The sequence below is a fragment of the Heterodontus francisci genome, unplaced genomic scaffold, assembly GCF_036365525.1.
Source record: "Heterodontus francisci isolate sHetFra1 unplaced genomic scaffold, sHetFra1.hap1 HAP1_SCAFFOLD_823, whole genome shotgun sequence".
In the NCBI taxonomy this organism is placed as follows: Eukaryota; Metazoa; Chordata; class Chondrichthyes; order Heterodontiformes; family Heterodontidae; genus Heterodontus; species Heterodontus francisci.
In genome coordinates, this window is record NW_027141437.1 from 152,231 (window position 1) to 172,500 (window position 20,270).

General features: G+C 55.2%; 2 protein-coding genes across 2 annotated transcripts in view; one reads left to right on the top strand and one right to left on the bottom strand.

The window, feature by feature from the left end:
- Nucleotides 1-216: 216 nt before the first annotated feature.
- mmgt1 (membrane magnesium transporter 1) lies at nucleotides 217-14,051 on the bottom strand. Its single transcript, XM_068027248.1, has 5 exons — nucleotides 13,951-14,051; nucleotides 11,001-11,108; nucleotides 10,716-10,768; nucleotides 6,937-7,040; nucleotides 217-758 (listed from the first exon to the last, which is right to left on the bottom strand). Exons 2-5 carry the CDS (start codon nucleotides 11,077-11,079, stop codon nucleotides 605-607), a joined length of 390 nt encoding a protein of 129 aa, XP_067883349.1. The 5' UTR covers nucleotides 11,080-11,108; nucleotides 13,951-14,051; the 3' UTR covers nucleotides 217-604.
- A 327-nt stretch (nucleotides 14,052-14,378) lies between these two features.
- Nucleotides 14,379-20,270, top strand: part of thoc6 (THO complex 6) — a 10,627-nt gene continuing 4,735 nt past the window's right edge. Inside the window, exons 1-5 of the mRNA XM_068027247.1 lie at nucleotides 14,379-14,450; nucleotides 15,965-16,080; nucleotides 16,239-16,303; nucleotides 19,468-19,571; nucleotides 20,172-20,209. Coding sequence (XP_067883348.1) covers nucleotides 14,436-14,450; nucleotides 15,965-16,080; nucleotides 16,239-16,303; nucleotides 19,468-19,571; nucleotides 20,172-20,209 — 338 coding nt within the window. The 5' untranslated portion in view covers nucleotides 14,379-14,435. The remainder of the gene's footprint in view (nucleotides 14,451-15,964; nucleotides 16,081-16,238; nucleotides 16,304-19,467; nucleotides 19,572-20,171; nucleotides 20,210-20,270) is intronic.

Genomic DNA, 20,270 nt, shown 5'->3' on the forward strand with positions numbered 1-20,270 from the left:
GGGGGACGGGCGAGGCTCCCGGCCGAGCGGCCGACCCCCCCGAAAGGCGGAGCCTCTGACAGCTCGTCTCCCGAGGGACCGTGCGCCGAACCCCTGCTCCGAGGCGTGAGGGGCCGCCGGGTTACGGCTCCGGCCGAGAGCAGGGGAGCCTTGAAGAGGCGGGCGAGGTTTGCCAAGCGAAGAGGCGAGGGGAAAGCCAAAAAGGAGACACCGACATTTTTCTGCTAGGCAGTGGACTGTTTATTGTGTTACATCCGATTTAATTTTCCTTCTTTTTTAAAACAAAAAAGATTTGCTCGCCCAACAAAAGACAAGGTTCCTTCAACCTGTTCCGGATCCTTCCGTGTGCCAATGTCTTCCCACTGCCCCGTCTCCTTCTGGGAGGCCTCCCTGCCCATTCAAAATGGCCGCTCATAGGCAGCCATTTTGTTCGCCCCCACCCCACACCCCTCACCCTGACGTCAACAGCAGGAAAAAAATAACCAGTGCACGTCGGATCGTAATTCCCCTCCCACCCTTCCCACCCACTCCCCCCCCCCACCCCATATCCCACATCCCACCAACGCCATTTTGCAGACTGAACGGTCGACGGGCGAACGAGGGGTTAACGCCAGCTGGGCTCCAGTTTCCGAAGCTTCAGAGAGGAGGAGACGGGCTGGGCCGCGGGCGTGCTCTCAGCCTCCGCTGGGTGGAACAGCACCCTCCCGCGGTGGTTGAACAGGTAGAAAGATGGGTGGTTCCTCAGCGTCTCAAATGTTCTGGGGGGGGCAGAGAGATAGGGTGGGTGAGGGGGGGGGCGGAGGGGAAAAGAGAGGGGGGACCGAGGCAGACAGAGAGAGAGAGAGGGACAGAGAGAGAGAGAGGGACAGAGAGAGAGAGAGAGAGAGGGACAGAGAGAGAGAGACAGAGAGAGAGAGAGGGACAGAGAGAGAGAGAGGGACAGAGAGAATGACAGAGAGAGAGAGAGAGTGAGTGAGAGAGAGAGAGAGTGAGTGAGAGAGAGAGAGAGTGAGTGAGGGTGCACAAGGAGAGGGATGTTGTCAATTTAGGACAGAGGTTAAGGAAGGTGGGGTACAGAAGAAGGGAAAATCAAAGAAGGGGAAAGGGGAGCGAGGGAGAGGGAGGTGAGACAAGAAAAGTAAGCAGTCAAAACAAACACAATTAACCAATTAGGTACAGTACGGGGGTTAGATACAGAGTCAAGCTCCCTCTACACTGTCCCCCATCAAACACTCCCAGGACAGGTACAGTACGGGGGTTAGATACAGAGTAAATCTCCCTCTACACTGTCCCCCATCAAACACTTCCAGGACAGGTACAGTACGGGGGTTAGATACAGAGTCAAGCTCCCTCTACACTGTCCCCCATCAAACACTCCCAGGACAGGTACAGTACGGGGGTTAGATACAGAGTAAAGCTCCCTCTACACTGTCCCCCATCAAACACTCCCAGGACACGTACAGTACGGGGGTTAGATACAGAGTAAAGCTCCCTCTACACTGTCCCCCATGTTCGTAAGAACTGCCCCAACCTCCCGGCCGCCAGCTCCACCTCGGCGGCCCAGAGTGGTTCCACAGCACCTCCTCCCACTCCCCCAACACATCCAATAAACACCGCTCAGTCAGTTCCGGAGGCTGTGGTTTTCACAGCCTCCGGTGGGGAGGGGAGCGTCCATCCGAGCGGAAGGAAGACGCGGGGAAAAAAGAAACATCATGAGGCGCGTCCCCTGGACACTTTGACTCAACCCGAGCCTGAGCTCAGCCCAAAGCCTATTCCCATGGAATCCACCTGTCCCAGGGCTGGGCTCAGGCCCAGGGTGACTAAAAAGGGAAAAAAGGGTGCGGAGGCGGAGGCCTCTGATGACATGGAGGTCTCTGAGTCTCCGCGCCCAAGTGCGAAAAAGAGGAGAAGGCACCCCTCCACAGAAATAACACAGGGCCCTGAGGTGCAGGGCCCATCTGTTGGAGGGGAGCTGCCTTCTGTTTCTGGTCCTCAGGTTCCCCCTACCGCCACCACCAAGGCTGCAAAGTCCGGGCAGGTGCTCCCTATTCCTCAGGATGGAGGGGAGGGGATGGCCCCGGTACGTGAGGCCCCTCCTGAAGGAGTAAGTGGGGCCCTGCTTGTGGTGGGGGAGCCTGGGGAAGCCGCCCATTCTGCCACTGCTACTGGGTCGGGTGTCCTGAATGAAGGGGAGGGCGAGGCCCCAGAGGGTCGGGCCTCCCAGCCGGAGTCCACCACCAACCAGGAGACCCCCGACCCAGTTATAACTGAGAATGCTGCCCCATCTGCTGGGCCTGTGGGTGCTGGCGGAGCGGGAGATGGCCTCCTCTCGCCGCCTCCAGTCTCGGCTCCGGCTGGTTTCCCGGAGTCCGGAACTTCTGTCTCCCCTGGACCACTCATTGGCCTGGGGACGGAGGTGGAGGGGGGTCCTGAACCGCTGGTGCCTACAGGCTCCAGTTTCACAATAGAACCCAGAGAGGACTCCTCCGCCATCGATCCTGGGGGTGGGATCGTGACGGAGGCGGGACCAGCTGGCGCGGCCGGGACGTCCGCCCCACAGTGTGTGGTGGATGTGTCGGCCGCTGGCGGTGACGACCCGGAGGAGGATGGGGATTCGGTGCGGGGCACGGAGGATGATCTTGATTCCATCGCCAGTGAGGTGGTGGAGTCCCTCGTGCCTCCCACCGAATCTCCTCTCATCCCCACGGCGGAACTCCGGGATTTCCTCGCGGCTTGCAGAGGTTGCCGCAATAAAGTTCAGCTGGCCCTCGACCGTTGGTCGAATCTGGCGCTGATCATCCAGTCCGTCCGTGCCGCCCTTAAGATAGCGGGCAAGCGCGCGGACGTGAAACTGGTTGAGAGGCGCCGTTTTAATGTGTTCCTCAATGGGTTGCTGGGGCAGTGGAAGGCCAGGTGCACTTCCACTCCCTCCTCACAGTGAGCTGTTGGTGACGGGTTTTAAGTACCTTTGACATGAAGATAACCATAGCCAGCCTCAACATCAACGGCAGCAGAGGGGCTCACCGCAGATTTCACAATCTCTCAGTCCTTAGGGAAGGGAGATACGCGGTGAGCTTTCTGCAGGAAACCCACACCGTCCCGGGAGACGAAGCCACCTGGCTCCTGGAGTGGCAGGGTGGGGTCTACATGAGTCACCTCACCCCTATTTCTAGTGGGGTGGCTATCTTGTTGGCCCCGACTTTTCAGCCGGAGATCTTGGGGGTCAAGGAGCTAGTGCCGGGCCGCTTGCTCCACCTCGCCGTTCGCCTGGGTAGCGTGCCGCTCCACTTTGTGAACGTGTACGCGCCCAGGCCCGGCGCTTTGCAAGCGCGCTTCTTTGAAGAAGTGTCCGCTCTCTTGAGCTCCATCGATAGCGGCGAGTGCATCATCCTCGGGGGGGATTTTAACTGCACCCTCGAGGTGGGGGATCGCTCCGGTCCCCAGCGCGGCCAAGCGTCGGTGGAGAAGTTGAGGGGACTGATCAGCTCCCTTAACTTGGTGGACGTCTGGCGGAATCTCCATCCCGACTCCAGCGCCTTCACGTGGAGGTCTGGAGGAGGGGGGTCGCGAATCGACCGCCTCTACATTTCGCAGGCGTACGTCTCCCGCGTTTCGGCGGCCTCCATGCGGCTGGTGCCGTGCTTGGTCCACCGCTTGGTGTGGGCGGAGTTCACTCCGCTCCGCACGCGGGCAGGGTCCGCGTACTGGCACTTTAACAACCGGCTGCTGGAGGACGAGCGATTTCGGGACTCGTTCTGTCGATTCTGGGCCGACTGGAGAAGGAAGCAGGGGGGCCTCCCCTCCTTGGGGCTATGGTGGGATGTGGGCAAGACTCACATCCGCGTCTTCTGTCAGGAGTACGCGAAGGGGTCGACCAAGAGGCGGGAAGCCGAGATCGGGCGCCTTGAGAGGGAGGTGCTCGACTTGGAGTCCCGCCTCGGTCATGCCGTCGTGGACCCGGCCCTGTGGCAGGCGTACAAAGAGAAGAAGGGCGCGCTGAGGGACCTGCAGCTCATAGGGTCCCGAGGCGCGTACGTGAGGTCGCGGATCCAGATCCTGGAAGATTTGGACCGTGCCTCACTCTTCTTCTACTCGCTGGAAAAATGGCAGGGGGTCCGTAAGCAGCTCGTCGAGCTAGGGGCCGACGACGGTTCCTCCATCACGGATCCGGAGGGAATGGGCCTCCTAGTCCGTACTTATTACAGTGCGTTCTCTCCGGATCCGTCCAGCGAGGATGCGTGCAGAGTTTTGTGGGAGGACCTGCCGCAGGTCAGCCCGGAGGGCGCCGAAGGATTGGAGGCTCCGCTCACGTTGGCGGAGCTGACTGGCGCCCTCCACCAGCTCTCAAGGGGCAAATCCCCAGGGCTGGATGGGTTGACCGTGGAGTTCCTCAGGGCGTTCTGGGACGTCCTGGGGGACGATTACGCGCGGGTCCTGGGGGAAAGCCTGGCGACCGGGGAGATGCCCCTCTCGTGGCGCAGGGCGGTCATCGTCCTGCTGCCGAAGAGGGGCGATCTCCGCCTGCTTAAAAACTGGCGTCCGGTCTCCCTCCTCAGCACGGATTATAAGATCTTTGCCCGGGCTATGTCTACCCGCCTGGGCTCCGTGCTGGCCAATATGATCCACCCCGACTAGTCCTACACGGTCCCGGGCCGGTCCATCCAGGACAACATCCACCTGGTCCGGGACCTGATCCATCTTTCCCAGAGGACTGGTCACTCGGTCGCCTTTCTCTCCCTCGATCAGGAGAAGGCGTTCGACAGGGTGGATCACGATTACCTTTTCGGGACTCTGTGCGCTTTCGGACTCGGGCCGCATTTTGTGGCCCGGGTCCGACTTTTATACGCCGCCGCAGAGTGTCTAGTCAAAGTTAACGGGTCCTTGACGGCGCCCCTTTGCTTTGGGAGAGGAGTGAGTCAGGGGTGCCCCATGTCCGGCCAATTGTATACCATCTGCGTGGAGCCCTTCCTGTGCCTGCTTCGCAGGAGGTTGACGGGATTGGCTCTGCGCGAGCCGGCCATGCGGGTCATCCTCTCGGCTTACGCCGACGACGTGCTCCTCGCAATCACAGATCCCGTTGACTTGCGGAGGATGCGCGACTGCCAGCAGACCTTTTCTGCCGCGTCCTCCGCGAGGATCAATTGGGAGAAATGTTCCGGACTCCTGGTTGGTCAGTGGCGGGTGGACTCCCTGCCGGAGGAGATGACACCTTTTGCGTGGAGCACCACGCACCTTTTCTATCTGGGAGTCCACCTTAGCCCCGCTGAGGAAGCCTGGCCGGCAAACTGGCAGGAGTTGGAGGCGAAAGTCACCGCTCGGCTGGGGCGCTGGACAGGACTGCTCCGAGTGCTTTCCTACAGGGGCTGAGCGTTGGTCATAAACCAGCTGGTGGCCTCCATGTTGTGGTACCGGTTGGTCACTTTGGCCCCGCCCCCTGTATTTGCCACCAAGATCCAGAAGAAACTCGTCGATTTCTTCTGGGGCAAGAGGAAACACTGGGTCTCTGCCGCGGTCCTGAGTCTCTCGATTGAGGAGGGCGGCCAGTCGCTGGTGTGCGTCCGCACCCAGGCTGCGACTCTCCGCCTTCGGACCCTGCAGAGATACCTGTACGTCGAGCGTCCTCCCAGATGGTGTGCGCTGGCGACGTATTTTTTCCGCCAGTGTCACTGCCTTCAAGACGACACGCAGCTCCCGGCGGAGACCGTTAACCGCGCCTCTCTGAGGGAGTTGCCTGTCTTTTACCGGGTTCTTTTCCGAGTCTGGAACATGGTCGCCTCCAGTCAGGGCGCTCCCCCGCCGGCGGAGGAGAGCGCCTCGGCTGTCCGGGCGGCCGACTCCGGGGACGGTCCGGCGGGCGGAGGAGTAGCCGAAACCCCCGGGACGCCCCTCACTGCGGGTGGCGAGGGGGCTCGGGAGTGCGGAGCGATCCCGGCCGAGCTGACCCCTGCTCGGCCGGAACTGCTCATCGGGCCCAGGCCCCGAAACCCTCCTCGGGAGCCGGTCCCGCACAACCCGAGCCGCCTCTCGGAAATGCCCTCCGTGCCATTCCAATCGGCGCAGAGGGGTTTCCTGTACGGGCTGCTCCTGCACACTCTCCACTTCCTCGCCCTCGTCAGCCGGCCGGACACGCCCTGGCGGTCCGCGTTGCCATCTGGCGGCGAGGGGAAACCCCGATGGAGGTCCCTCTAGGCGGGAGTCTTCCCCCTTTACATCGGGGACCTGGGGTGGAGGGTGCTGCACAGAGCAGTCCCGTGCAATAGACTTTTAAGTAGGTTCACGGACTCCCAGGCCACCTGTACTTTCTGCGGCCTGGACGAGTCCGTGTTCCACGTTTATATGGAGTGTGCGAGGTTGCAGTCCCTCAAATTCTGGCTGCACTTCAGTCCCACGCTCCTGATCTTTGGGCACCCGGTGCGGAGGGGCGTGGGCCGGGAGGAGGATCTCCTCGTCGGTCTTCTCTTGGGCCTGGCCAAGGTGGCAATTCACAGGTCCAGGCTGCGGGCCGTCGGGGGGGGGGGGGGGACCGTCCTCCCCGATTGCCTGCCCCTCTTCCGCGGTTACGTTCGCGCCCGGGTGTCCCTGGAGAAGGAGCGTGCGGTGTCCGCCGGTATGCTTGAGGCCTTCCGCGACCGGTGGGCACCGCAGGGACTGGAGTGCATCAGCGACGCCGAGAATGGCATTTTAATTTGAGTTTTTGTTTATCTCTGTTTTTAATAAAGTTATTTATAAAAATATATGTATGTAAAGGGGGCCTGAGCAATAAAGGCCCCCTCGATGTGAAAAATATAAAAGGGGCCTGGGGTATAAAGGCCACCTTATTAAAAATAAAAATAACGGGGTTAGATACAGAGTAAAGCTCCCTCTACACTGTCCCCGTTAAACACTCCTGGGACAGGCAATTTAGAATAAGGGACAGCTGAAAACGGGTCCACCTACTTGGTTTTAAGTTCCGAAGTTGCGTCCATATCCTTAAACTCGCCGGCCATGTGAACTAATCCGTAACAGGTTAGCAGAAACGCCAATAGAGTTTGAATCACAATCTGTGAGAAGAGAGAGAGCAGGACCGGTGATGCTTCATATCAAGTGAGCTGCCGCCTTACAACGGCTCGAGAGGTTTCGAAGAGCCGCACACGAGAGCGATTCTTTCTCGAGCGCAGTCACCGTTCTCCAGAGAGGGGGAGGCGGCAGCCATTTTCCACACAGCAAGATCCCGGAGTCGGCAAACTGACAATCGAACCAACATCCTTGCTGGGAGGTTTGCTAGTGGTGGGGGGGGGGGTGGGGGGTTTAAACTAATTTGGCAGGGGGATGGGATACAGAGTGGAGGTACAGTCGGGGGTGAGGCACAGTCAAGTGTAGAAGAGAAACTGAGTCAGTCTGGAAGGCAGAGCAAATATAGACCTGTTAAGGCACAAGTGAAAAATGCAAGGCTGGATTGCGTCTATTTTAATACAAGGAGTCTTACTAGTAAGGCAGATGAATTGAGGGCATTGATTAACACATGGGAATATGATATTATTGCTATCACAGACATGGTTGAGGGAGGGGCAGGATTGGCAACTCAATATTCCAGGGTATAGAATCTTCAGACATGACAGGGGAGGGTGTAAAAGAGGAGGTGGCATTGCACTGTTGATCAAGGAGTCAATTACTGCAGTAAGGAGGGATGATATCTGAGAAGGCTCCTCAAATGAGGCCATCTGGGTAGAACTTAAAAACAAAAAGGGGGCAATCGCTTGGCTGGGCGTGTACTCCAGGCCGCCAAACAGTCAGGAAGAGATAGGGGAGCAGATATGTAGGCAAATCTGAGAGAGGTGTAAAAATAATAGAGTAATGATCGTCGGGGATTTCAACTTCCCCAATATCAACTGGGATAGTCTTAGTGTAAAAGGCTGAAAAGGGGCGGAATTCTTAAAATGCATACAGGAGAGCTTTTTGAGCCAGTGTGTGGAAAGTCCGACAAGAGAACGGGCAGTACTGGACCTAATCCGAGGGAATGAAGCCGGACAAGTGGTAGAAGTATCAGTGGGGGAGCATTTCGGTGATAGTGACCATAACTCGAAGATTTAAGGTAGTTATGGAAAAGGACAAAGATGGACCGGAAATAAAGGTACTGAATTGGGGGAAGGCCGATTTCTATCTGATAAAACAGGATCTGGCCAAAGTGGACTGGGAGCAGCTACTTGTAGGAAAGTCGACATCAGACCAGTGGGAGTCATTCAAAGAGGAAATAGTGAGAGTTCAGGGCCAACATGTACCCGTCAAGGTGAAGGGTCGGACCAACAAGTCCAGGGAACCCTGGATGTCAAGGGATATAAAGGATTGGATCAGGAAAAAAAAAGGAGGCTTATAGCAGATTCAGAGTGCTGAAAACAGTGGAGGCACTAGAGGAGTATAGAAAGTGTAGGGGAGTACTTAAAAAAGTAATTAGGAGAGCGAAGAGTGACATGAAAAAACACTGGCGGGCAAGATAAAGGAAAATCCTAAGGCGTTTTATAAGTATATTAAAGGCAAGAGGACAACCAGGGAAAGAGTAGGGCCCATTAGGGACTGACGTGGCAATGTGTGTGTGGAGCCGGAGGATGTAGGTGAGGTTTTAAAATGATTACTTTTCATCTGTGTTCACTATGGAGAAGGACGATGTAGGTGTAGAGATCAGGGAGGGGGATTGTGATATACTTGAACATATTAGCATTGAAAGGGAGGAAGTATTAGTTGGTTTAGCGGGCTTAAAAGTGGATAAATCCCCAGGCCCAGATGAGATGTATCCCAGGATGTTATGTGAAGCAAGGGAGGAGATAGCAGGGGCTCTGACACAAATTTTCAAATCCTCTCTGGCCACAGGAGAGGTACCAGAGGACTGGAGGACAGTGAATGTGGTACCATTATTCAAGAAGGGTAGCAGGGATAAACCAGGTAATTACAGGTCGGTGAGTCTAACATCAATGGTAGGGAAACTATTGGAAAAAATTCTGAGAGACAGGATTAATCTCCACTTGGAGAGGCAGGGATTAATCAGGGATAGTCAGCATGGCTTTGTCAGGGGGAGATCGTGTCTAACAAACTTGATTGAATTTTTTGAGACGGTGACTAGATGTGCAGATGAGGGTAAAGCAGTTGATGTAGTCTACATGGATTCAGTAAGGCTTTTGATAAGGTCCCGCATGGGAGATCGGTTAAGAAGGTAAGAACCCATGGGATCCAGGGCAATTTGGATCCAAAATTGGCTTAGTGACAGGAGGCAGAGGGTGATGGTCGAGGTTTGTTTTTGCGAGTGGAAGCCTGTGACCAGTGGTGTACCACAGGGATCGGTGCTGGGACCCTTGCTGTTTGTAGTGTACATTAATGATTTAGACGTGAATATAGGAGGTATGATCAGTAAGTTCACAGATGACACGAAAATTGGTGGTGTCGTAAATAGTGAGGAGGAAAGCCTTAGATTACAGGATGATATAGATGGGCTGGTAAGATGGGCGGAGCAGTGGCAAACGGAGTTTAATCCTGAGAAGTGTGAGGTGATGCATTTTGGGAGGACTAACAAGGCAAGGGAATATACAATGGATGGTGGGACCCTAGGAAGTACAGAGGGTCAGAGGGACCTTGGTGTACTTGCCCATAGATCACTGAAAGCAGCAGCACAGGGAGATAAGGTGGTTTGGAAGACATATGGGATACTTGCCTTTATTAGCCGAGGCATAGAATATAAGAGCAGGGAGGTTATGTTGGAGCTGTATAAAACACTAGTTAGATCACAGCTGGAGTACTGTGTACAGTTCTGGTCACCACACTATAGGAAGGATGTGATTGCACTGGAGAGGGTGCAGAGGAGATTCACCAGGATGTTGCCTGGGCTGGAGCATTTCAGCTATGGAGAGAGACTGAAAAGGCTCGGGTTGTTTTCCTTAGAGCAGAGGAGGCTGAGGAGGGACCTGATTGAGGTGTACAAGATTATGAGGGGCATTGATAGGATAGTTAGGAAGAAACTTTTTCCCTTCGCGGAGGGGTCAATAACCAGGGGGCAGACATTTGAGGTAAGGGGGAGGAGGTTTAGAAAGTATGTGAGGAAAATTTTTTCACCCAGAGGGTAACAGTGGAAGGGTGTTTTTCTGAATGGAGGGATGTGACTAGTGGTGTTCTGCAGGGATCAGTGCTGGGACCTTTGCTGTTTGTAGTATATATAAATGATTTGGAGGAAAATGTAGCTGGTCTGATTAGTAAGTTTGCGGACGACACAAAGGTTGGTGGAGTTGCGGACAGTGATGAGGATTGTCAGAGGATACAGCAGGATATAGATCGGTTGGAGACTTGGGCGGAGAAATGGCAGATGGAATTTAATCCGGACAAATGTGAGGTAATGCATTTTGGAAGGTCTAATGCAGGTGGGAGGTATACAGTAAATGGCAGTACCCTTAGGAGTATTGACAGGCAGAGAGATCTGGGCGTACAGGTCCACAGGTCACTGAAAGTGGCAACGCAGGTGGATAAGGTAGTCAAGAAGGCATACGGCATGCTTGCCCTCATCGGTCGGGGCATAGAGTATAAAAATTGGCAAGTCATGCTGCAGCTGTACAGAACTTTAGTTAGGCCACACTTAGAATATTGTGTGCAATTCTGGTCGCCACACTACCAGAAGGACGTGGAGGCTTTGGGCCACTCCGTCAACGGCACGGCAGCGGGCGTTCTTTCCAGGAGAGAAGGAGCGATGAAGTACTTACGTCGATAGGCAGTGTCTCGTTTTCCTTTTCCGTTAGCCGCATGTACGATCGATCTGCGAAAAGGAGAGAATGTCAGAGGGCGGGACGCGGGTAGGGCGCGAGCCGCAGGTTGGGGCGGGAAGGCACGGCGAAGGAGGGGACCGCCGAGCAGAGGGGGCGCACTGTCCCGCCTTGGGCCCCACCTATGTGTCTGGGCCGACGGGAGACGGTCTGGCGAGCAGGGAGGGGGGGGGTGGGGAAAGAGAGGCGAGAGGCTGCCCCGAGCAGGGGACCGCCGGTACTTACGCTGGGCCGCAGAGAAAGCCGCGTGTGCCAGGGCGAACAGTCCAATTCCAACGAGGCCTTTCCAGACTGATGAAGGCATGGTTCTCCCCGCGAGTCTCGGGCTTCAATCTGGCGGGGAGAGGAAAGAGACCGTCACCTGCCAGAGGGAGCTAATAATGGGGCCCGTCCGCCGCCTCTCTTGTTTGACGGACGGCACAAGAGGAGGCCCCTCGGCCCCTCGAATCCATGCTACCTCGATCAGTTCTCCCCTCTACATCCTCCAACCTCATAGTCCCGCCACACCGGACAGCCCGCTTCTACCTCCTTCCCAAAATCCACCAACGGGACTGTCCCGGCAGACCCATTGTGTCAGCCTGCTCCTGCCCCACTGAACTTATTTCTTCCGATCTAGACTCTATCTTTTCTCCTGCTGCTCCAGTCTCTTCCCACCTACATCCGTGACTCTTCTGACGCCCTACGTCATTTTGACAATTTCCAGTTTCCTGGTCCCAACCGCCTCCTCTTCACTATGGACGTCCAATCGCTCTACACCTCCATCCCCCACCAGGATGGTTTGAGGGCTCTCCGCTTCTTCCTGGAACAGAGGCCCAACCAATCCCCATCCACCATCACCCTCCTCCACCTGGCTGAACTTGTTCTCACATTGAACAACTTCTCCTTCAACTCCACGCACTTCCTTCAAGTAAAAGGTGTCGCTATGGGTCCCCGCATGGGTCCGAGTTATGCCTGTCTTTTTGTGGGATATGTCGAGCATTCTTTGTTCCAGTCCTACTCAGGGCCCCCTTCCCCCAACTCTTTTTCCGGTACATTGATGATTGTATCGGTGCCGTTTCCTGCTCCCGCCCCGAACTGGAAAACTTTATCAACTTTGCTTCCAATTTCCACCCTTCTCTCACCTTTACATGGTCCATCTCTGACACTTCCCTTCCCTTCCTCGACTTCTCTGTCTCCATCTCTGGGGATAGGTTGTCTACCAATATCCATTATAAGCCCACCGACTCCCACAGCTACCTCGACTACACTTCTTCACACCCTACCTCCTGTAAGGACACCATTCCATTCTCCCAGTTTCTCCGTCTCCGACGCATCTGCTCTGATGATGCTACCTTCCATGACGGTGCTTCTGATATGTCTTCCTTTTTCCTCAACCGAGGATTCCCCCCCACTGTGACTGACAGGGCCCTCAACCGTGTCCAGCCCATTCCCCGCACCTCTACCCTCATCCCTTCCCCTCCCTCCCAGAACCGTGACAGGGTTCCCCTTGTCCTCACTTTCCACCCCACCAGCCTCCATATCCAAAGGATCATCCTCCGCCATTTCCGCCACCTCCAGCATGATGCCACTACCAAACGCATCTTCCCCTCCCTTCCCGTGTCAGCATTCCGAAGGGACCGTTCCCTCCGCGACACCCTGGTCCACTCCTCCATTACCCCCACCACCTCATCCCCGTCCCACGGCACCTTCCCCTGCAATCGCAGGAGGTGTAATACCTGCCCATTTACCTCCTCTCTCCTCACTATCCCAGGCCCCAAACACTCCTTTCAGGTGAAGCAGCGATTTACTTGTACTCCTTTCAATGTAGTATACTGTATTCGCTGCTCACAGTGTGGTCTCCTCTACATTGGGGAGACCAAACGCAGACTGGGTGACCGCGTTGCAGAACACCTCTGCTCAGTCCGCAAGCAGGACCCCGAGCTTCTGGTTGCTGGCCATTTCAACACTGCCCCCCTGCTCTCATGCTCACATCTCTGTCCTGGGATTGCTGCAGTGTTCCAGTGAACATCAACGCAAGCTCGTGGAACAGCATCTCATTTACCGATTAGGCACACTACAGCCTGCCGGACTGAACATTGAGTTCAATAATTTCAGAGCATGACGGGCTCCCCATTTTACTTTTATTTTTAGTTATTTTTTCTTTAAAAATTTTTTTTTGTGTTTATTTCATTTTATTTCATCTTAGTTTGTTCAGTTTGCTTACCCACTGTTTTTTTTTCCATGTTTGTACTTGCTGCTGTTCAACTTTTAGTCCATTAACACCCTATCTGTACTATTGCTTTGTCTTTCAACACACCATTAACATATTGTTTGCCTTTGCTCCACGACCTTCTGGTCAGCTATTCTGTGACCTTGTCCTATCTATACCTACTCCTTTGAATTCTCTTGCCCCACCCCCATTTTATTTGCTTATAACCTTTGACATTTCTAATATTTGCCAGTTCTGAAAAAGGGTCACTGACCCGAAACGTTAACTCTGCTTCTCTCTCCATGGATGCTGCCAGACCTGCTGAGCATTTCCAGCATTTCTTGTTTTTACTCCCCTCGACACCCCCCGCTCCGGGGAGAACTCCCCACCCCACCTCCACAGCTTCCCCGACCTAGACACGCAGCCGGAATCCTTCACCCCTGGACCCACCCATTGCGTTTCACTTTCTCTCTCCCTACCCCAGCCGCACCCCGTCACCAGTCTTTCTGCTACCCCCGCCCCCCCCCCACCGCCCGTCTCGTTCCCACCGAAGTCGGGTCCCTTCCCTTCCCGACTACAAGCCCTCTCCCGTCGACGGTTTCCTGCCACCCTCCCCTGCCGCGAATCGCCGCCTTAAGATCGCTGTTACCCAGATGGCTCCCCCTCCCAAAACGTTTTCGCCCACCGCGATCCCCAGAACCGCCATGGAATGCCGCATTCTGGGAATACCGGCTCAGGCGGTTACCCCGATGAAGACAAGTCAGAAAATTCCTCCATTCCCTTTGCTCCAACATGATTCCCAATGGACAGCTGGGGAATTCGACTGGCTCCCCACCCTCTCCCATGTCACCACTCTTGTTCTGGTGGTGCTCCAGGTTCTGGGCACTCCCAGCACCTGGGCAGGCCTGGAAATCTTTGCAAAAAGACGCGAAGAAACCACCCACCCCCCCCCCCAAAAAAAAACCCTGAAGCCAACGAGACACAAACCTCCTTCTCCTCCGAGCAGGGCGGCTGGAAGAGTGAGCCTCCCGGCCGCCATGGCACCTGTAGTTCCCAGGACCCCCGCACCCCGCCGGCCGCCGTGGGGCTTCCGGTCCGGCTGGACTACAGCTCCCAGAGGGCGCCGCGCCCCGCCGTCACCTTCCGGAGGGCGGGCACGCTGGAGGAGGTCAGCGGGTCACCACCGCCATCTGCCGCGTCTCCATGGCGACCAACCGTCGCCCCAAAGCCAGCGGAGCCTTAGAAAATCCGACGGCCCCCGGCAATCCATTCCCGCAGAGGAAACAAAGGCGGATCGCCGGGCGGCGGTGCGGAAACGCGCCGCAAACAAAAAAAAAAAAGGGGGGGAGGCGAGGCGAGGCGGCTCCCAGAAGGCAGCGCGCGGGTCCCCGATGACGTCGACGCCCGAATGCCAACCCCTCCCCCAATGCGCCGACGGGGTGGGAGGTGGGAAAGGCGCATGCTCGGCAAAGATGGCGGCGCCCATGGTGAATATTCTGGGTTCTCATTGGCTGTTTCTCAAATTTCTTAATGCACATAAATATATATAAATATATTGAATGCTAATATTATAATATATATTCCCATGCTTGTATATAATGCTGGTTAGGCCTGAGCTGGGGGGAGGGGGAGGGGAAGGGGGGGGTTGCCCCATTAGCTTGGGCACCAACACTTGAGGAAGGGTCTATTGTAGATGGCAGGGCAGGTTGAGAAATTGGTCATTGAGGCTATAACTGGGATCTTAGGCTGTGTCAATAGAGGCATAGGGTGCAGCGGCAAGGAAATTGCAGTCAACCCTTGGCAGATAGCACCGGGTCAGCCTCCGCTAGGGTATCTGGGCACAGCACCTCAGAGAGGGCGTGAATGGCGTGGGAGCGAGGGCGCGGAAAACGGTCCGGGAGAATGGGTTCCAGGGGCGGGGGGGGACTTCAGTGGCGTGGCTCGACTGGAGAAGCTGGGGCTGTGCCGCTCGGAGGAGAGAAGGAGGTTTGACGGCGGGGCCGGGACAGGGAGTGGCCGTTGCCGTTGGCGGAAGGGTGGCGAAGCGGAGGACACCGATTCAAGGCGATTGGCGGAAGGTCCAGAGGCGACGCGAGGAGAAACCTGATTGGAGCGAAGAAGGATGAGGGGTGACTTGGTAGAGGGGTGCAAGATGATGAGAGGCATAGATAGAGTGGATAGCCAGAGACTTTTTCCCAGGGTGGAAAGGGCTGTCACCAGGGGGCACAATGTTAGGGTGATTGGAGGAAGGTTTCGGGGAGATGTCAGAGGTAGGTTCTTTACAGAGAGTGGTGGGTGCGTGGAATGCGCTGCCAGCGGTGGTAGTAGAAGCAGATACATTAGGGACATTTAAGCGACTCTTGGATAGGTACATGGATGATAGTGGAATGAAGGGTCGGTAGTTAGTTTGATCTTAGAGTAGGTTAAAGGGACGGCACAACATCGTGGGCCGAAGGGCCTGTACTGTTCTATGTTCGATGAGTGGTTGGGGTCTGGATTGCGCTGCCAGAGTGTGCGGGGGAGGCAGGTTCAGTCGAGGGCTTTCAAAAAGGGAATGGGATCAGTGGCTGTCGAGGAAATAATTTGCAGGGCGACGGTGGAGTTGTGGGGGGGGAGGGCAGGAGTGGGACGAGGTGATGTTGCTCTTTCAGACAGACGGCACGCAGATGAGGGGCTGAACGGCCCCCTTCTGTGCTGTAATTGTTGGCAGATTCCACGGATGTCGAGGCCGGGGAGAGGGCGAGGAGGAGATCGATGCCAGAACGGTCCCGGGGGATGAGGGACTGGAAATGCTGGACTTGTTTTTTTTTTCCTGAGGGCGGAGAAGGTTAAGGGGAAGTTTTAAAAACAAAAACAGGAGATGCTCAGAATTACTGGAGGGGGGGGTGGGGGGGGGGGTGGTGTCGGCCCTCGCGGAGACGCGGGGCAATGTTTTAGCTGGTCGCCGGGCTCCCGTTGTGTTGGGGTTTGAAGCCGTTGTGTTTCTGGTGAACGCCCGCAGGTGGACGTGCAGCGCAAGCTGGAGTTGCTTCACATGACCGTCTTCTCCCAGAGCTTCTCTCCCTGCGGGAAGTACCTGGCCACTGGGAACAACTACGGAGAGATCGGCATCTTCAGGTACTGGCTGTGCTGCTCCCGGAACCCTGATCCCCTGACCCGGCCCCTCCGAACCCACCCCACCCCTGCACTCTGAATCCGATATGCCCCCTCGGAACCCTTCCCCACACCCTGCTCTCCAGTAACACTCTCCCTCTCTCTCTGTCTTCCTCCGACAGTCTCGCGGCTGCCCTCAGTATAGAGGCAACTGAGGAAAATCAGACTCCCATCTTCATCTTCCAAGGTAAAAGTCAGAGAAAAAAAACGGTCAAGTAATTACATCACTCATTTCGCCAACGCTGTGGCTGTCTGTAATTGTACCTGTCCTGGGAGTGTTTGATGGGGGACAGTGTAGAGAGAGCTTTACTCTGTATCTAACCCCCGTACTGTACCTGTCCTGGGAGTGTTTGATGGGGGACAGTGTAGAGGGAGCTTTACTCTGTATCTAACCCCCGTACTGTACCTGTCCTGGGGAGTGTTTGATGGGGGACAGTGTAGAGGGAGCTTTACTCTGTATCTAACCCCCGTACTGTACCTGTCCTGGGAGTGTTTGATGGGGGACAGTGTAGAGAGAGCTTTACTCTGTATCTAACCCCCGTACTGTACCTGTCCTGGGGAGTGTTTGATGGGGACAGTGTAGAGGGAGCTTTACTCTGTATCTAACCCCCGTACTGTACCTGTCCTGGGAGTGTTTGATGGGGGACAGTGTAGAGAGAGCTTTACTCTGTATCTAACCCCTGTACTGTACCTGTCCTGGGAGTGTTTGATGGGGGACAGTGTAGAGAGAGCTTTACTCTGTATCTAACCCCCGTACTGTACCTGTCCTGGGGAGTGTTTGATGGGGACAGTGTAGAGGGAGCTTTACTCTGTATCTAACCCCTGTACTGTACCTGTCCTGGGAGTGTTTGATGGGGGACAGTGTAGAGAGAGCTTTACTCTGTATCTAACCCCCGTACTGTACCTGTCCTGGGGAGTGTTTGATGGGGACAGTGTAGAGGGAGCTTTACTCTGTATCTAACCCCCGTACTGTACCTGTCCTGGGAGTGTTTGATGGGGGACAGTGTAGAGGGAGCTTTACTCTGTATCTAACCCCCGTACTGTACCTGTCCTGGGGAGTGTTTGATGGGGGACAGTGTAGAGAGAGCTTTACTCTGTATCTAACCCCCGTTTTTTTTTTTTTTTCTTTTTTTTTTATGTTGAGGGGGCCTTTATTCCTCAGGCCCCCTTTATATACATACTTATATTTTAAAAATAACTTTATTAAAACCAGATAAATAAACAAAAAACTCAAATTAAAATGCCATTCTCGGCGTCGACAATGCACTCCGGTCCCTGCGGTGCCCGCCGGTCGCGGAAGGCCTCAAGCGTACCGGCGGACACCGCATGCTCCTTTTCCAGGGACACCCGGGCGCGAACGTAACCGCGGAAGAGGGGCAGGCAATCGGGGAGGACGGACCCACCGACGTATCTAACCCCCGTACTGTACCTGTCCTGGGAGTGTTTGATGGGGGATAGTGTAGAGGGAGCTTTACTCTGTATCTAACCCCCGTACTGTACCTGTCCTGGGAGTGTTTGATGGGGGATAGTGTAGAGGGAGCTTTACTCTGTATCTAACCGCCCGTACTGTACCTGTCCTGGGAGTGTTTGATGGGGGACAGTGTAGAGGGAGCTTTACTCTGTATCTAACCCCCGTACTGTACCTGTCCTGGGAGTGTTTCATGAGGACAGTGTAGAGGGAGCTTTACTCTGTATCTAACCCCCGTACTGTACCTGTCCTGGGAGTGTTTGATGTGGACAGTGTAGAGGGAGCTTTACTCTGTATCTAACCCCCGTACTGTACCTGTCCTGGGAGTGTTTGATGTGGACAGTGTAGAGGGAGCTTTACTCTGTATCTAACCCCCGTACTGTACCTGTCCTGGGAGTGTTTGATGGGGACAGTGTAGAGGGAGTTTTACTCTGTATCTAACCCCCGTACTGTACCTGTCCTGGGGAGTGTTTGATGTGGACAGTGAAGAGGGAGCTTTACTCTGTATCTAACCCCCGTACTGTACCTGTCCTGGGGAGTGTTTGATGTGGACAGTGCAGAGGGAGCTTTACTCTGTATCTAACCCCCGTACTGTACCTGTCCTGGGAGTGTTTGATGGGGGACAGTGTAGAGGGAGCTTTACTCTGTATCTAACCCCCGTACTGTACCTGTCCTGGGGAGTGTTTGATGGGGACAGTGCAGAGGGAGCTTTACTCTGTATCTAACCCCCGTACTGTACCTGTCCTGGGGAGTGTTTGATGGGGACAGTGTAGAGGGAGCTTTACTCTGTATCTAACCCCGTACTGTACCTGTCCTGGGGAGTGTTTGATGAGGACAGTGTAGAGGGAGCTTTACTCTGTATCTAACCCCCATACTGTACCTGTCCTGGGGAGTGTTTGATGTGGACAGTGTAGAGGGAGCTTTACTCTGTATCTAACCCCCGTACTGTACCTGTCCTGGGAGTGTTTGATGGGGACAGTGTAGAGGGAGCTTTACTCTGTATCTAACCCCCGTACTGTACCTGTCCTGGGGAGTGTTTGATGTGGACAGTGTAGAGGGAGCTTTACTCTGTATCTAACCCCCGTACTGTATCTGTCCTGGGAGTGTTTGATGGGGACAGTGTAGAGGGAGCTTTACTCTGTATCTAACCCCCGTACTGTACCTGTCCTGGGGAGTGTTTGATGGGGACAGTGTAGAGGGAGCTTTACTCTGTATCTAACCCCCATACTGTACCTGTCCTGGGAAGTGTTTGATGTGGACAGTGTAGAGGGAGCTTTACTCTGTATCTAACCCCCGTACTGTACCTGTCCTGGGGAGTGTTTGATGGGGGACAGTGTAGAGGGAGTTTTACTCTGTATCTAACCCCCCGTACTGTACCTGTCCTGGGGAGTGTTTGATGGGGACAGTGTAGAGGGAGCTTTACTCTGTATCTAACCCCCATACTGTACCTGCCCTGGGAGTGTTTGATGAGGACAGTGTAGAGGGAGCTTTACTCTGTATCTAACCCCCGTACTGTACCTGTCCTGGGAGTGTTTGATGGGGACAGTGTAGAGGGAGCTTTACTCTGTATCTAACCCCCGTACTGTACCTGTCCTGGGAGTGTTTGATGGGGACAGTGTAGAGGGAGCTTTACTCTGTATCTAACCCCCGTACTGTACCTGTCCTGGGGAGTGTTTGATGGGGGACAGTGTAGAGGGAGCTTTACTCTGTATCTAACCCCCGTACTGTACCTGTCCTGGGAGTGTTTGATGGGGGACAGTGTAGAGGGAGCTTTACTCTGTATCTAACCCCCGTACTGTACCTGTCCTGGGGAGTGTTTGATGTGGACAGTGTAGAGGGAGCTTTACTCTGTATCTAACCCCCGTACTGTACCTGCCCGACAGCTCACGAAGGTCCGGTCTACAGCCTGATTTCCACCAATCGACAGCTGATAAGCTCAGGGACAGGAGATATCAAAGCCTGGAACTGGAATGAGCTGAGTAAAAAGGTAAGCAGGTGTCACATTGGCAAGAATCCACATGAGCTCAACCGGTCCCTCTTTGCACTCGATCTCAGAAGGTTGTGGGTTCAAACGCCACAGAGATTCAGGCCTGGTCATCCAGACCGGCACTCCCCAGTTCTCAGTACTGAGGGAGTGCTGCACTGCCGGAGGGTCAGTGCTGAGGGAGCTCCGCACTGCCGGAGGGTCAGTGCTGAGGGAGCTCCGCACTGCCGGAGGGTCAGTGCTGAGGGAGCTCCGCACTGCCGGAGGGTCAGTGCTGAGGGAGCTCCGCACTGCCGGAGGGTCAGTGCTGAGGGAGCTCCGCACTGTCGGAGGGTCAGTGCTGAGGGAGCGCCGCACTGTCGGAGGGTCAGTACTGAGGGAGCGCCGCACTGTCGGAGGGTCAGTACTGAGGGAGCGCCGCACTGTCGGAGGGTCAGTACTGAGGGAGCGCCGCACTGTCGGAGGGTCAGTACTGAGGGAGCGCCGCACTGTCAGATTGGCAGTTTTGAGGGGGAAAGGACAGTGTATCTAACGCACTGTGACACCCGGTCCCAGAGGTGGGAAAGGACAATATAATGATGCTTTCTTCTCTTTGTGTTTTAGGGTTGCAAAGAGGTTTGGAGTCGTCGGCCTGCCTTTGGGTAACTTTAAACCGTTTAATATATTTCTTGTCAAAACCCTTCCTGTTCACTCCCACTGTAC